General features: G+C 30.1%; 3 protein-coding genes across 3 annotated transcripts; 2 read left to right on the plus strand and 1 right to left on the minus strand.

Moving 5' to 3' along the window:
- Positions 1–323: 323 nt before the first annotated feature.
- Positions 324–14,651, minus strand: LOC130894502 (exosome component 10-like). The gene is made up of 20 exons (XM_057801383.1): positions 14,494–14,651; positions 14,169–14,370; positions 13,710–14,071; positions 13,356–13,657; positions 12,393–12,591; positions 12,017–12,337; positions 10,716–10,907; positions 10,462–10,665; positions 10,293–10,406; positions 5,896–6,261; positions 5,650–5,837; positions 5,263–5,593; positions 4,857–5,204; positions 3,655–3,803; positions 2,422–2,584; positions 2,116–2,355; positions 1,206–1,382; positions 889–1,148; positions 554–755; positions 324–485 (listed from the first exon to the last, which is right to left on the minus strand). Exons 2-20 carry the CDS (start codon positions 14,344–14,346, stop codon positions 396–398), a joined length of 4,386 nt encoding a protein of 1,461 aa, XP_057657366.1. The 5' UTR covers positions 14,347–14,370; positions 14,494–14,651; the 3' UTR covers positions 324–395.
- Positions 6,902–8,548, plus strand: LOC130893934 (transmembrane protein 98-like). The gene is made up of 4 exons (XM_057800393.1): positions 6,902–7,223; positions 7,277–7,502; positions 7,555–7,761; positions 8,410–8,548. The coding sequence occupies exons 1-4, from the start codon at positions 7,075–7,077 to the stop codon at positions 8,485–8,487; spliced, it is 660 nt and encodes a 219-aa protein (XP_057656376.1). The 5' UTR covers positions 6,902–7,074; the 3' UTR covers positions 8,488–8,548.
- Positions 14,652–14,850: 199 nt separating the features above from the next.
- LOC130893935 (uncharacterized protein C18orf19 homolog A) lies at positions 14,851–15,917 on the plus strand. The gene is made up of 2 exons (XM_057800394.1): positions 14,851–15,382; positions 15,433–15,917. Exons 1-2 carry the CDS (start codon positions 15,045–15,047, stop codon positions 15,842–15,844), a joined length of 750 nt encoding a protein of 249 aa, XP_057656377.1. The 5' UTR covers positions 14,851–15,044; the 3' UTR covers positions 15,845–15,917.
- Positions 15,918–16,372: the final 455 nt, after the last annotated feature.

Raw genomic sequence — 16,372 nt, forward strand, 5'->3', positions numbered from 1 at the left:
AGATAAATGTTAAAACTATGAAATAGATGGTAATTTATAAAGGTAGAGGCTAAGAATATGATAAAAGAAGATTAATTATTATAACCTGAAAATTAATTAGAAATTGTATTGTTTAGGGTTACGATAATATTGGAAAAAAAAGTTGAATCAAGTGTAATTTAAAGGGATAAGGGGTGAAAATAATAGTTTTTTAACGCGAGGAATAAGTATGAGATGTAAGAAAATCACGTAGATCCAAGTATGGCAGATAAGTGACTTCTAATATTTTGATTAGTATTAGTTACAAATAGGGCATAAAAAGGGATGAAAAAAAATATAAAAGATGAAATATTCAATAATTTTTATTATACAAACACGAAATAATAACATTTTAATAATTTTTTAATGTGTATTTATCAAAAAGGTCCCCCACCTCGTCCTCTAAATATCGAAGTTTTTCCGAACGTGGCTGATTTGTTTCCTCTTTTGCTATCGTAGTTTCTTCTCTGAAATAAAATTGATACCGAATTTCCTCTAATTCCATTGTGTAAACGTAAATTGAAAAAAAAATTACCTTAAACCGAATAGTATTCTTGGTTTCTTCCGGTTTTGAAATACTTCCTGCTCCCCCTTGGAACTGCCTGAAATCTACCGAGCTGTAATCGTAAGGACTAAACTGTTGTCCTTTTTTCCTTCGCTGTTTGGAATTTTTCGCGGTTTTGTTTACGTTTGTAGAATCTTTATTTTCTTCTAGTCGTTTTTCATTTTTTTCTTGTCTATACAACAATATAAAATACAATCAGTAAATTTTTCATAACCACTATTACAAAAAACGAAAAGAAAAAAAATGGTTCCAAAGCTATCTGGCGGTTATAAATTACGTATTAATTGAATTAAGTAAAAACTAACCTCACTTTCTCCTGTTGTTTATCGAACGGTTTTTTATTGGACGAAGCTTCGTCTGATTTATCATTAGATTTCCGTTTCCTCGACGAGTCACTATTCTGTTTTGAAATCGGTAGATAAACCGGATGCACCGACTGCGATTGTTCCCTAACCGGGGGCGAAGGGGACCTCTTCCTTTTGGTACCTCCCATTTGCACCAACGATCGATCGGGTTTGACGACGGGCGATTCTTTTCTGGATAAATTCAAGAAGTGTTCCCGTATCTAAAAATTTTCAAAATATAAAAAACATCAAAGAGAAATTGTTGATAAAACTTTTACCGATTCGATTCTCTCTTCGTCTGTTCTTTCAACTGTACCGCCATTTTGTGCAGTTTCCGAATTTTCCTTCGCCGTTAATTTATTTTCTTCGCTTTGTATGTATGGTTTAACCAACATATATCTTTTGAAAGGTTCCAAAAATTTGAAACTCTTCATTTTTTCGTTTATTTTCTTTTCCTTAAACGAAAAAAAAATACGATGGCGTTTCGAGGTATTTTCAGTTATATATATACATATATTCAAAGATATTTTGGGCTATTTTCGAAAAATTTTCTATTTTTTTCTTCAAATTTTGAAGGCAACTCAATCAACATTGAGATATTCCAATTTACAAATTGCTTTTGGAGTGATTCGATTGAATGTATTCAAAGGCAATTTGAGTTCTTGCAATTAATTTTCAATCGTTTTTTAAGTGAATGGACTACATTCAAAGACATTGACTCGTTTTTTGAGTGAACCGACTATATTTTAAAACATTTTGAGTTATTGCAATTTATTTTGGATCGTATTTTGAGTGAATCGTGAATAATTTCGAGTTATTTTTATTTCTTTAAAATTTTTTTTGGTTCTTTGATAGATTTTTGGTAGTTTTTAATTATTTTTAATGGTTTTTAGATTTTCAAATATTTCTGATTTTGAATTATTTTGTAGTATTTCCAGTCGATTTGAGTTCTTTTAGTAATTTTTTTAGCTATTTTAACGAATTCAAATGTATTCCGAGTGAGGTATTTCGAATAAGAAGGTACCGTTTTATGTATATCAATTTTTCATAAAACCATCATAGAATAATTCCAAAATAACATTTTCGATTAGTTTTTTAACATATTTCCACATTTCCATTTATTTTAGTCAAATTTAATTACAATAATCAAAATATTTTCGGTGAGTAGTTAAAGAAACGAAAACCAACCTCAAATCCACCCCTGATGTCGAATACCGACAAAACTGCTGTGGTACATTCATTTTCCAATCGACTTGTCGACAATTTTTTTATATTAGAATTAATATCGTGCCCTAAAACGGTAGGTAAATCATCCCTAAACTCAGTCGTATTAGTTAAATCGTGGGGGCAATGTAAAGGGCTATCGACGTTTATTTTAAATATCTTCATGGTGGTCCCCCTGGCTCTGGTATCTTCTTTAAATATCGGCTGAATATGAGAAATGAAAAATAAACATTTTAATATAAAATCTTTGATTTTTTTAGGTATAATTACCTTTTCTATTGGTTGTTCTCTAGCTCGTAATATAATTTGATGGAGTTCTAGTAAATTTGATCTGACTAGGGGTGGTATGGGGTTGCAACACGCCAATATCCCTTGCATTTCTCTGGGTAATGCTTCGGCTATTTGGAGTAACATGTGATTTGGTAATACGTAACTGTGGATTAAAAAAATAATGGTAATAATTTGAAATTGTTTTCATTTCCAAAAAAGAATTTAAAAAAAAACTTTTTTCATTAAAAATATTGCGATTTTTTGAAAAATTGTGTAGTCCTGATGGTTATTTAGAGAGAAATTTTCACATATTTTTTTTTATTTTTAAAATCGACGAATAATTGAGTCAAATCGATTTTTTTTTCAAAATAAAATCTGTAACTTGACTATGAAAAAAAATATTTTTGTAGCAATTTTTATAAATTTTTCAAAATTAAATACGCTTTTGAGAAAGAAAAGTATTGGAAATTGAAAATTATAAGTTTTTCCAATTTTTGTCAAAATATTTTGCAAAATGGTAAAAGGAGGTTAAAAGAAGATCAAAAAGCTGCATTTCCACTAATTTGAAAAAAAATTAAAAAATTGAAATAAACGATTTTGTGCATTTTTCTGCAACAAATTTGAGGTTATGGGAAAAAACCAATTAAAACGTATTTTTTTACATTTATACCAGTTTTTTCATATAAATATGCAAATTTCAATTCACCAAAACTTTTCCATCACATTTACTAATAAAAGTACGATTTTTTGAACTAATTTGGAAACTTTGCTCGATTTTCATAACTTTCCCCACCATTATTAAAATTATATCAATGATATTAGTGACATTTGTTTATGATACAGGCCCCAATAACAATTTAAGCGGAAGAATGTGACCCTTTATATGAAAAAAAATATTGATTTCAAAACCAAAAACAAAAAAAACTATGTTTACATTTTTAATCCTACATTTTGAGGTTAGTTTGGAAACGTTTAGTTAGAAAGTGCATTTCTATAATCATGTTTCACTTTGAAAATGAAAAAAATTAAGATTTTTCACCCTTTCCGTCCCCCCATCTTACTATTCTTAATCTGAAAATATTATAACTATTTTTACTTTTTTTTAGTACTACGAGTACCCCAAAAACAAATATTTCATTACTAATTTCCTTTTTTTTTCTGTAAATAATATGAAATTTCTTCAGTTTAGAATTAATATGAAATTAAAAGAAGAAATGTTATAAACTTACTCACCCTGTACTTTCGTCTTCTTCTCTTGCTAATAGATCCCTCCATTTATATAGTTCCTTTAATGCATACAACTGCCTGTTATCAAAGGACCTTTTACATTTTCTGTAAAAATCCATGTAAGTATCTTCTCGTAGTACAGGTTTGAAATATCTCTAAAAATACATCGGAATTTTTGAAAAATAACACACAACTACATAATTCAATGCCAAATATATGCCATATTTAAATAAAAATATCGAAACTCGACTTATCCTCGTGAATAACAATTTTATAATAAAATTAAAAAAATTTCCAACAACAATTGCTGTCTTAGGTTATATGTGGGCACGGCAAATGTCCAACGGGTTAGACATTTATAAAATCTTGTGGACCCTCCTTGTCTTCTCCTCCATCCCCATCTGACTACAACTGGGCGCTGCCTTTTCCAATATCGTTTTCTATCCCAGAGATTTGTACCAGCTTTTCATCTATGTGTTTCCATCATTTTATCTGGGTATTGTTATAGACTGTATCTTGGGGATAAATATCTTTTTATTGAAGTGTTCTGCCATTTGTTGGACTTGAATGTCATCTGTAAATGTATTGTGTGCTGTATTCTCACATGATTTAGTAATTTGAGTTCTTTGACTATTTGTTGACTGATTTTAACTGTAAAATGCGTTCAACTCTTTCGAAGGCCTGTGTTAGGTCAATAAAGCATAAGTGCGTCGATTTATTGTACTGTGTAGCTATAGAAAATTATGTTTATTGAAAAAGAGAACTATAAATAAAAAGGCTTGAAATCAGATCTGTTCATAGTTACATTGTGGGCAGCCAAGGGACAATTGCCCACGTAGGCCTTTGTACCCCACTTGATGTTACCAAAGGCCAATGTTATTTAAGAAGCCAATCAGGATCAGGCGCTTTAAATAGAACCCATTGATGTCATTAGGAAAACTGTGAGACTTGCTCAAATACAGGGCACTTACAGATGACATGGTCTGCAGTTTTGTTCTCCTATGTGCACCAACTGCAGTTTGGATCGTCTGTAATTCTTATGGTATGTGTCAAATCTCTATTACACAAACCCAAATTTGTTATCATCGATAAGAACTACATAAATGCCCGGGGATTCCTTCCATTGACTGGGCTTTTTACACTACTGCCAATTACCCAAAAAGGTTCTAAAGATGATATAAAAATAAAAAAAAAAATACTGAACTTACCGTTTTACAAATTTCTGTACATTTATTTATAACAGAAACTAAAACGTTTGTATTACCATTAGCCCTATCCAATAACTCATTTTTCAACATCTGATAAATGTACAGCAAGTAATGCGTATCTTCCCGGGCGTAATTCTTCAATTCCTCTGGTAACGGTCTTATCCTCCAATCGGCCAACTGAAATTGCTTATTAGGAAGGAAATTACAATACCTTTGCAAAAGGTAAGCCAAAGAAAGACCCGATAATTCCAATTGTTTAGCCGCTTGATAAGTATCGAACATATTAACAACATATAAAGATAAATCTCGTTGTAACCATTGAATATCCATATCTGCACCATGAAAAACCTAATTATCAAACCAATTAGATAAATAATTAACTCAAATAAATAAAAAAATAAGTTACTTTCAATATCGTAGGTTTAGTAAACACTTCGTTTAACAACCAAAGAGAATCCCTCAAAGATAGAGTATCTATCAAATAATCCGTATCCCTTGTGGAAATCTGCATGAGACAAGTGATCCCCATAAATGATCTGTAAGAATGATGTTCCAAATCCACCGCGAATTCCGTACATTTGTTTAAAACATCAACTAAATCATTTAATTGCGCCAGTTCTGTTACTTCTATTAGTGCAGTTTCTGCTACAGGTAAAGGCTGAATTGGAATTTCCCTTTTTAATTGTTTATCTAATGGTTTGAATTTATCTAATTCAGTCTCGTATGGATGAGAATATCTTTAAAAAAAGCATCAAATAAATCATTTTATATGTATATCACAAAATATACTTACTCTTCCCCGTTTTCAGTTTCTTCCAAAAATATGGCAAGAGGTTTTATGGAATTCGGTTTTTCTTTTATCCTCGGTTCCCATGGTATACTACTGCTGTTTATTATTTTATCTTTAAAAAATTTCTGAGGTCTAACTATGTTTTTAGCGCCAAGCAACTGAATAATGTTTCCTTTATTTTTTGAGTTATTCTACAACGAAATATCAGTAATTCTTCGTTTTACACAAAAAACTTAAAATAAAAAAAACCTGCGAAATTGTAGATTTGTTCCAAGATCCATTAACGGGTAAATGGGCACTCACAGTTTGTATTATAATAGGCGCATTGCCAGTTTTTTTTATTCCATTTAATTCATCGATGTTATTGGCTACTCTCTCTAAAATATTATCGATACCTTCTACTAGAAGTTCTGTTTTTTCCTCCAAGCATCTATTGCGCATATTACCCTCCACCTGATTAGTTCTAAGGAGGACGTTAATTTGTTTAAGCACGTTTTCACTTTCGTCGTTAATTATTTTCACAAAACCGCTGTGAGTGTTGTAGAAATTCCAATTGGAGCCTTGTGGCAGATTATTTGAATGTTTAATTGTTTCCATCAATGTTTTATAACCATCCTAAAACACAGATCACCTTTAGGAAAAACACGTTTTTGTGATATAGGAATTGATTACTTTAATGAAATTATCAATGTTTCCAATATCTACTGATTGGTTAGATACTTTGATATCTTCGACTGTAGAATTCATTTTTATTTAGAAATAGAATACTTCTAATTTAAAACACTACACATTTTCTACAATCGATATAATTGTTTTGACATATAACCTAGTGGTTGTCATTTGTCATAAGTCAGTTTTTTCACACTCATGAGATGCGTTCGGTAATAGCTAAACAGATCTAGCAGAGTGCTATTTTCTTATTCAAATAAGTGTAAGAGTTGAAAAATTGATATAACCTAACGCAAACTGAGCAGTGAGATCAAAATAATCAACAGATTTAAATAGCCGAACGTGACAATAAATGAAGTTAAAGATGAAAAAAGCAATACAAAATCTCATTCAAAAATAAAAATAGATATGTCTAATATACTAATGAGTTTTAATTAGAAAACTAATTTAATAATAAAAAACCTTGTAATAGTGCTAATTTTCAATATCAAATATAAAATAAAGTACCATGACAGCTACTGTGTGACGTAATTAATTTTGACGAATATATGGCTCTGATGCATGAAAAAGTTTTGAAAACTGTCAAAATTCACTATTAACGTCACAACAGTTTATCAAAAACTTGTTGCACAATTGAAAGATTTGAATCTTTTAGGGGTGTATATTCGTTATAATGGTTGAAAAATAATAATTGTCATACTTATCAACTAGATGTTTATTAATTATAAATACTGAAATCTTTTTGACAACATTAAAAAAATGAAACCAGACTATGCAGAAATGATTGCAGCTATTGCTTTTGGCGTATTATCAGCAATTTTCGTCAGCGCTTTTGTTATTTTAATAGTAATATGTAAGAGGCAGAAATTGTTTTATAAATCAGTGTTTTTCGAGGATATTATCAACAGGTACAGTCATAAAATTCATCTTATACGCTTTATTAATATGGTTTTTTTTATAGACCAGAAAAACATTTAATCGATGCAGAGCCGTCCGAATTGGAATTGGGCGAGGTTAGTGCAAATTTCGAAGACATTATAACTGACGAACAATGGATAGATGATGCAACCGGACTGATACCTCATTGCCTCGCAATTTTAAAAACTTGCCGATACCTCACTGAAAGGCTCACAGCTTTAGCTATGAGCTCAACACCTCTCTCTGGAAATTTCAAACAAATTGTAGAGGTAACTTGTGATTAAATTCCACTCCAAACATTTTCTACTAACATATTTTCAGTGTGCAAAGCGAATATCAAGTAGAGTCGACGATATGGTGAGAAGCATGTACCCGCCGTTAGATCCTCGTCTATTGGAAGCCCGTGCAGCTGCTTTAACTTTGGCTGTCACCCATTTAGCTCTTTTGGCCAAATATGAGTGCGGTTCAAAAGAACGTGGCTTAGTATGGATAGATCAGTCTCTACAAGACATGGATTCTCATTTATTGGTGAGTCGAATCAATAATTCTAATTATGAAAGTGATCATTGAATTTGTTACAAATAGGTAAAAAAATACGTTATTTTTGGGTTATAATATTTTTGAAAAGCCTTTTTTACCCTTTGTTTCATACTAAATAATATTATTGTGTACTTCTGTAACTAGAACATTTTGAAACTATTGGGCGCTATTTTTTCTTCTAACAACCCAAAAAATCCAGTTTTTCAATCATATTCCTTGTAACTGACGTTGTAATAAACATTTTGGGTCTATTGGGTACTAATTACGACTTTTTTTCTTCAAACAACCCAAAAAAAAAACGAGTTTTCCTTATTTATTGTAATAAACATTTTGGGACTATTGGGCACTAATTTCGACTTTTTTTCTTCAAACAACCCAAAAATATCCAAATTTGGTATCAAAGGATATTTTACTTAAGAAAAAACATTGTTTTCTATCCCAGTTCCTTGTAAAATCATCAACAGTGTAAATATAGGAATTTTGAGACAATTTTTACATCAATATAGTGACAAAATTTGTATTTTAGTTCTTAAAAATCTCTTTTCACCCTTTTATTCCACCCCAAATAATATCATAACATATTTTAATGAAGATTATCTACTTTTTTTGTATGTTAAAATAGATTTTTTGTTCTAGTTTCTGAGAGAAGCTTCTGTTCAACAAGAAATGATAAATAAAATCTCGAATGCTTTAAATCTTAGTACTCCTTTGTAAGTGTAAATAAAATTAATGGGTAAATAATAACCAATACAAAAAAAATAAAATTTCATTCGTTTTTATTAGTTTTTTTTTTACAGTTTATCACAATTATGTAATGAGAAGGTTTTGCTAATGACAATTGAGTCCGAGTTAAATTTTTAGCCCACTACTTTCAATATTTATAACATTATTATTTTTATTATTAATTTTTTTAATAAATCTCAAAATTAAGTTGATTATTCTTACATAATGCCAATTTTATTGCATAAATAATTTGATTTAATTTACTTTCCGAACAGACTATAGTGATTGCGTGGTATTTCACTTTCGAATTGGGAGATTTTGGAAATTAATCGAAAAATAGACAAAATTAGTACCCGAAACTGATAAAATCCGATATCTACTACAAAAGGGGTAAAAATCGATATTTTAAAATCATAGACAATAAAAACAGTTTGAAAGAGTTTTACTCCAAGAAAAAGGGGTAGTAATTCATCGATTTTGGGTTAATTTATTTAAATCTGTTGATTTTCTTCAATTTAATTGTAGAGAAGATGGTTGGCGAATAAAATTCAAACTATTTGAAAGAAATATTCAACAAAATAATGAAAAGAAGCACCAGGAATCGATGTAGTGTAGAAATTACTGGAAAATGAGGGGGTGATTCAATATTTTTGGGTCAGTTCATAAAATCTGTTTTTGTTTTCTGCTGCAACATTTAAAAGGTGGTGAAATGAAATAAAATAACCTTTTTTCACACAAAAATCAAAGAAATAGTACAGGAAATTGTTTTATTGCAAAAACTACAATAAAAAGGGGTAGTAATTGATCAATTTTAGGGCAGTTTATTAACTAGTTAATGTTTTATAACTTAATTGTGAATAAGGTAGTTTTTTGACAAAATTCATACTTTTCAAATGAAATATTCAAAGAAATAATGAAAAGAAGCACCAGGAATCGATTTACTGTGGAAATTACTGAAAAATAAAGGGGCGATTCAATATATATGAGTTAGTTTATTAAATCAGTTTTTGCTTTTCACTGCAACATATACAAAGTGGTCTAAACAACTTTTTTTCATACAAAAATCAACGAAATAGTAAAAAGTGGGGACCAAAACTGTTTTACTGTGAAAATTACTGGAAAATGAGGGAGTTATTCAATATTTATAGGTTAGTTATGTAATAAGTTGCTATTTTTCGATGGAATTGTACAAAAGGTGAACTACAGAACCAGTTCCTTTTCTTTTTACACAAATAGTTCCAGAAACTGTTTTACTGCGAAAACTAGTAGAAAATAGTACATTTTTCAATATAATCATACATCAGGTAGACTCTGGAACCACTTTACTTTATTTAAAACAAATATCTACACAAATCGATAACTATCTGAGACAACAGACTTACTAACTCTCCGATTCTTTAGTCAAGATTTAAAAATGAACCTTAAAACTAGTTTTTTTTTCAATAAATTAAAGAAAATACTAGATAATACTATTTCAGTGCAATAAAACATCCTCTAGTAAAGAAAAAATTGAAAAATGTTTCTTCAATTGACCAGAAATTAATTTGAAATAATTATCAAGAAACTGAAAAAACGTTACCATAAAAAAATCCAAACCAAAGAAAATAAACTTCGATTAATTAACATTTAATATTTTGTCCGGATACCAATCGATATTATAATAAAAGAGGAATTAATTGCGATTAAAATCTCATAAATAACACAATTCCGACATACCACATTTCGAATATTAAATTGATCTAATAACGATTAGAATGAAATTTTCTCCTAAAAATTATTGCTTCATAATTTTATTTCCTTTTAGCGGCATCTTTCAATATTTTCGACTTCAAATGGTCCTTATAAGATAGAATATCACCCGGCCATTTAGTTACCGTACCCTTCTCACACACCCAAATCTCTTCGGCAACCTGAAACAAACAAAACTGTGAATCTAGTTTAAAAAAAAAATTCCGAGTTAGTTACCTGACTGATTAACCTGAAATCGTGACTGACCAAAACCATTCCGCCCTCGAATTCGTTTATAGCATCGGCCAGAGCGTCGATGGTCTCCATGTCCAAATGGTTGGTGGGTTCGTCGAGGAAAAGCATATGGGGTACTTGCCAAGCCAACCAAGCAAACACCACCCTGCATCTTTGACCATCCGATAATTGTCTGATGGGGCACACCTGACAAAACAATATTCAGATCGAACGAATCGGGTTAAAGGTGAATTTACCTGTTGTCTTCCGGTGAGACCGTACCGTCCAATTATCTTCCTCATTTCTTCCTTTTCCTTTATATCCGGGAATTCTTTCATCATGTACTCTAGTGGTGATAGATCTAAATCCAGCAATTCGTGTAAATGTTGATGGTAACGGGCGATACGTAAATGGGAATTTTTTCTAATCATACCCTCGGTTGGGGTTAACTGAAATTAACAAATTCTTGTAATCAAACTTTCTATTCAACGAAAATTTAATAAATTAAGTGAAAGTAGTTCAAATGAACCAGAAGGTATACAATCTCGTTCTGGTTAGATTGGATCTGGAAAACTATGAACGAGATATATCAATATACAGGGTAGCTCAAATGAATTAGGAAGTTTATAAAACCAAATTTTTGTTCACTTGCTCACTAAAATTAAATAATTTATTTAATTTGGGTACAAATGAATCAAAAGATGTACAGCCACGTTCCTGTTAAATTTGTTCTTGGGAAAATATGAACGATTAACAAAGTAGTTCAAATGTATCGAAAACTTTTAGAGCCGTATTTTAATCAAATTACATTGTAAATGGTAAAAAATCATTAAAAAGCGAGTTGATGAAGTTACAGAGTAGTTCAAATGAATTAGAAAGATTACATAACCAATTTATTGTTTAAATACTTACTAGGAACTAAAAATTGAGAATATTAAGTTGAGCTACAAATGAACGGGAAGGTTTACAATAACATTCTGCTTAAATTTGATTATATCTTGGAAAGATAGGAAGTAGTTAAAATGAACCGGAAAGTTGTTGAGTATTGGTTCGATTGCTTGTATAAAAATATAAAAAATCGAATTGACTGGGATATAGAATAGTTCAAATGAACTACTCGTTTATATTTTCCAAAATAAATGTTTATTTTATTCTTTATTAATCTTCATCCATTTGTTTTTCTCATATGTTTGTTGATTATGATTATAATTTAAAAAAAAATCCAACATTAGCATAAAAGGGTCTAGAAATTAATTAAAACATATACACAGGAAGTTTCCGTTCGAAATTTTTTTATATATTTCATTTTCTGAATAGAGTGAAAAATTTTTGAAAAAAAATCCAATAAACAGAAGCAAATGTATCAAACTGATTACATTCAATTTAATTATTGGTTTGAACTAAAACTAACCTCAAAATTTTTTCTTACAAGTCCACTATGGGATTCAAAATTTCAATTTTTCACTCAATAAAGTGACTAAATAACGAAAATTATTTATAAATTTATCAATTTAGGTGTTAATTAAAATTTTATGGATTGAAATTGATTACAACTAACCTCGCCGTATAATAATTTCAACAAAGTACTTTTTCCTGCTCCGTTGGGCCCCACAAGAGCCAATCTCGTATCCAAGTCGATACCGAACTCCAAATTTTTGTATATCAAAGGAGATGAATTGTTATATCTAAAACTAACGTTCTGTACCATGATCACGGGCGGTGGTATTGTACCGCAACTCGGAAAATAGAAACTAACAATTTTATCACTAACAACTTTTTCTGTTAAACCTTGCGCTACCATTTTAGCAAGTGTTTTTTCTTTTGATTGCGCCTGTCGAGCCAATTTCGCCGAACCGTGACCGAAACGTGCTATGTAATTCTGAAAAAAAAAATTATTAAAAGAAAAAAAATTATTTCAATTGCGATTCCCTCACTTTCATGTGGTTAATTTGGTCCTGTTCCCAATTATATTGCTTCATTTGGTTTTCCAGCAATTCCATTCTGGTTTTAACGAAAGCGTCGTAATTACCTGTGTAATATTTAAGCCTCTTTTTATTTATGTGTATTATATTTGTGCATACTCCGTTCAAGAAATCTTGAGAATGAGAAATCAAAACCAAAATTCTTTTATAACTGAAAAAAATATATAAACAAACGTTATAAATAAAATATATTGTGATGTGTACACAGCCGCACACCATCTATCGGCACCACTATCAAAAATTGATTATCTATCTCAACTGGATTTAAAATTTTGAAAAAAATGTATGAGGTACAAAGTAGTTCAATCGAACCAGGAAGTTATAGATACTCGTTTTGGTTAAATTACAGTATGGATAAAAAAATCGAGTTTAGTGGGATATAGAGTAGTTCAAATGAACTGGAAGGTTTACAGAAACAAAATTCCATTCAATTTTGTACTAAAACTAAAAAACTTCGAATTATTAGGTTGTTCAAGATACAAAGTATTTCAAATGAATCTGAGGATTCACAGCCACTTTCTGATTTAATTTGATTCCATATCTTGAAAAAATATATCAACAGAATAAAAAGTAGTTTGAACGAACCTGGAAGTTACAGAAATTCGTTATGGTTAAATTACATTATGGATGGTATACAATTAGAAAAAAATCGAGTTTAGTGGGATATAGAGTAGTTCAAATGAACTAGAAGGTTTACAAAACCATAATTTCATTTGACTCTGTACTAAAACTAAAGAACTTGTTTTTATATTTTATCTTTAGCAAAGGAAATCACAAAATTAAGACTTTGAAACAGTTAAAATTTTGATTGGGAATGTAGATTTGATGCTGCTCATTTCTACCAAAAAAAACCCAATGCCTGAATAAATAGTGAAAATAATAATTATACATTAAAATTAACAACTTCGAACTCACTTTCTTAATTCTTCTTCTAACCATACGCAAGCATCCAAATCTAAATGATTAGTAGGTTCATCTAATAGCAGCAAATGAGGTTTGACATAGAGGGCTCTGGCCAAAGCAATACGCATTCTCCATCCTCCACTGAAATCTTTAGTTTTCTTATTTTGCATCTCGCGAGTGAAACCAAGACCGTGGAGGATATTAGCAGCCCTAGCTTCGGCTGTATCAGCCGCCATATCATCCAATCTTTCGTAGATGTCCATTAACTGTTCCTGGGATTCGTCGTCTTCACAAGCCACCAATTCTTCCGCTAACTAATATTAATCATAAAAATATGGCGATTATATAAATCAAATTAGAACTTACCTTTTCTAGTCGAACTCTTTCTTCGTCAACTTCCATTACACATTGTAGAGCGGTTTTATCAGAGGCGGGCATTTCTCTAGTTAAATGGAAAATATCTATATGTTCTGGAATGGGTACTTCCCTGTTACCTAATACAGCTAAAATCGTGGATTTACCACTACCATTTAAACCTAGGAGACCGTATCTTCTTCCACAATTCAATTCAAGTAGAGCATCTTGTAACATTTCACAACCGTGGAAAGTTATGGAAAAATTCGCTATTTTTACATCTCTAGATTTTGGATGAACCGCTAGAGAGCCGGTGCAAGCACGAGCTTCCGCATTTAAACGAGCATCGGCTTCGAGTTTCGCACATAAAGCCTCTGAAAATAAAATAAATTCACGATATACAGCAGAAGAAAATAATTATCAGAAAAACTAGATATTATTAAAAATTATTTATAAATTTAATATATTTACCTTCCGCGCTAAGTTCTATAGATCCGTTGGTAGTGGAATTGTTGTCATGACCATTAGTTTTAGTAACATCATTTTGTTCTTCGGTTTTCGGTTTTTCGACTTTTTTCCCGGCGGCTTGTCTTGCTTTCGCTGCTTCTTTTTTACGTTGTTGTTCACGTTTTTTTGCGTCGGATGGCATAATGAATAATTTTATTTGAGTTTGCTTAAAAAAATTTTTTGGTTAATAACCGACGTATGTCTCCTTAGATAAATAAAGTTTTATAATAATATTTTTAACATATACTAAAAATTACAACATATTTATAATTTGAATAATTGAACTAACCTGATTAATACCTAAAAATAAAATTAGACCAAAATTACATGTGTCCTCAAAGTGAACGGACACAAAAGGAAAAGAAATAATGTAAAATTTGTGGTGGATGCACTCCTGACATTGACATTTAGAATGTAGGCAACTATTCGAATTGACTCCAATTAATTCATATATAATTTCAATTATACTAGTTATCAAAATGAAATGAAATTATATATAACTTTGAGAAAAATACAATAAAATAGCAAAATCTTGTTATTTACACTGTAAAATGTAAGAAACTCTCATAAAATCACCGATACGTCATTGTCTGTTATTTCAATAAATTTAAGTTGTTAACACTGAATGTCAATAAACATGTGGATACTTAGAAATGTCAATGTCAAATCCTATAGTTGTGACCGGTTTTAGAATTTTCCATAATATTTTATTTTACAAGTTTCTTTCATATCATATATTACTATTTACTACGATTTGATATGTAATTTGTGTATTATGTAGAGTGAAATTCAAAATTTAATTATTAAGCGAAAAACTAAAAATACACTTTAGTATTTATAATGGCAATTGTCCTAATTAGGGGACTTAGAAAGACAGTTTTTAGTACTAGGATATGGAGTAAAAAGCATTTTTCGTCTTTATCATACCACCCGTGCAATGTAGCATTAGATAATCGCGTTGAACACACTTTTAACAAATACAAACTAACATATGTTTTTCCAAAACAAATAAATGGGATCTGCAAATATTCAGACGACAAAAAAAGTGATAAACCATCGAAGATGAGTTTATTTCAAAAATTCAAACAAATGTATAAAGAATATTGGTACGTGTTAGTACCTGTCCACCTAATTACATCCACTGTTTGGTTTGGCGGCTTTTATTACATGGCAAAGAGGTAATTGAGACTTTAAAAATTTGTAAGTATTTTATTCAATATATTTTCAGTGGAATTGACATTGTACATATTTTGGAAACGTGGCATGTAAGTGAAAAGGTGCTAAATCCCTTGAGGGATTCCAGTATGGGGTATCTGGCAGTTGCATACGCGTGTTATAAAATTGCCACGCCCGCAAGGTACACGGTAACATTAGGGGGAACTACGATTTCCATTAATTATTTAAAAAAGTGGGGTTACATCAAACCTGTTCCAAGTGCTGAACGAATGAAAGAAATTTACCAAGAGAAAAAGGAAACAATTACAAAGAGCGTGAGGGAAGGAATAAAAGAGAAAAAGGAGACATTCATGGATAGTTTACATGAAACTAAAGAAGGCATAAAGGAAAAAAAGGATCATTTATTTAAAAGTGTCAAACAGTCTACTGAAAATAAGAAAAATGACTCGCAAACTAAAGGATAAAATGTTATATAAATGTATATATTTTGTGATTAAGTTTTAAATATTTTCAAAATAAAACATTTACCTGTTAAAATTACTTGTTATTTTCCTTTTCCAATATCATGTCGGATATAAATTCATAAAAAACGAGTATATTCTAGTAGAACTCAAAAAAAATTATATATTATTTAAAAGACATTAAAATTGTCATCATTTAAGTGCATTCCAAAAATTAAATGAATCAACTAATACCTGCCTGTTCCAAACAAATCAATTTTAGTAAGAAATAAACAAGATTCGCAGTAATTATTTACACTAAGTAAATAAAAACTTATTATAAATTGATATTAAAATATTTTATATACTATATAATTCGATGTTCTTTTATAATGAAAAGCGTCTATCAAAATATAACCTTTCTAAATATCAATTAGATATAATCTTAAAAAACCATGGTCACAATATACAACTCAGATGTTGTCACTTTTAACTCAACTACTTCAAATTAATGTAAAATATTATTATATATAAGAAAAAAACCATTTCCAA

Source organism: Diorhabda carinulata, chromosome 5 (assembly GCF_026250575.1).
Source record: "Diorhabda carinulata isolate Delta chromosome 5, icDioCari1.1, whole genome shotgun sequence".
In the NCBI taxonomy this organism is placed as follows: Eukaryota; Metazoa; Arthropoda; class Insecta; order Coleoptera; family Chrysomelidae; genus Diorhabda; species Diorhabda carinulata.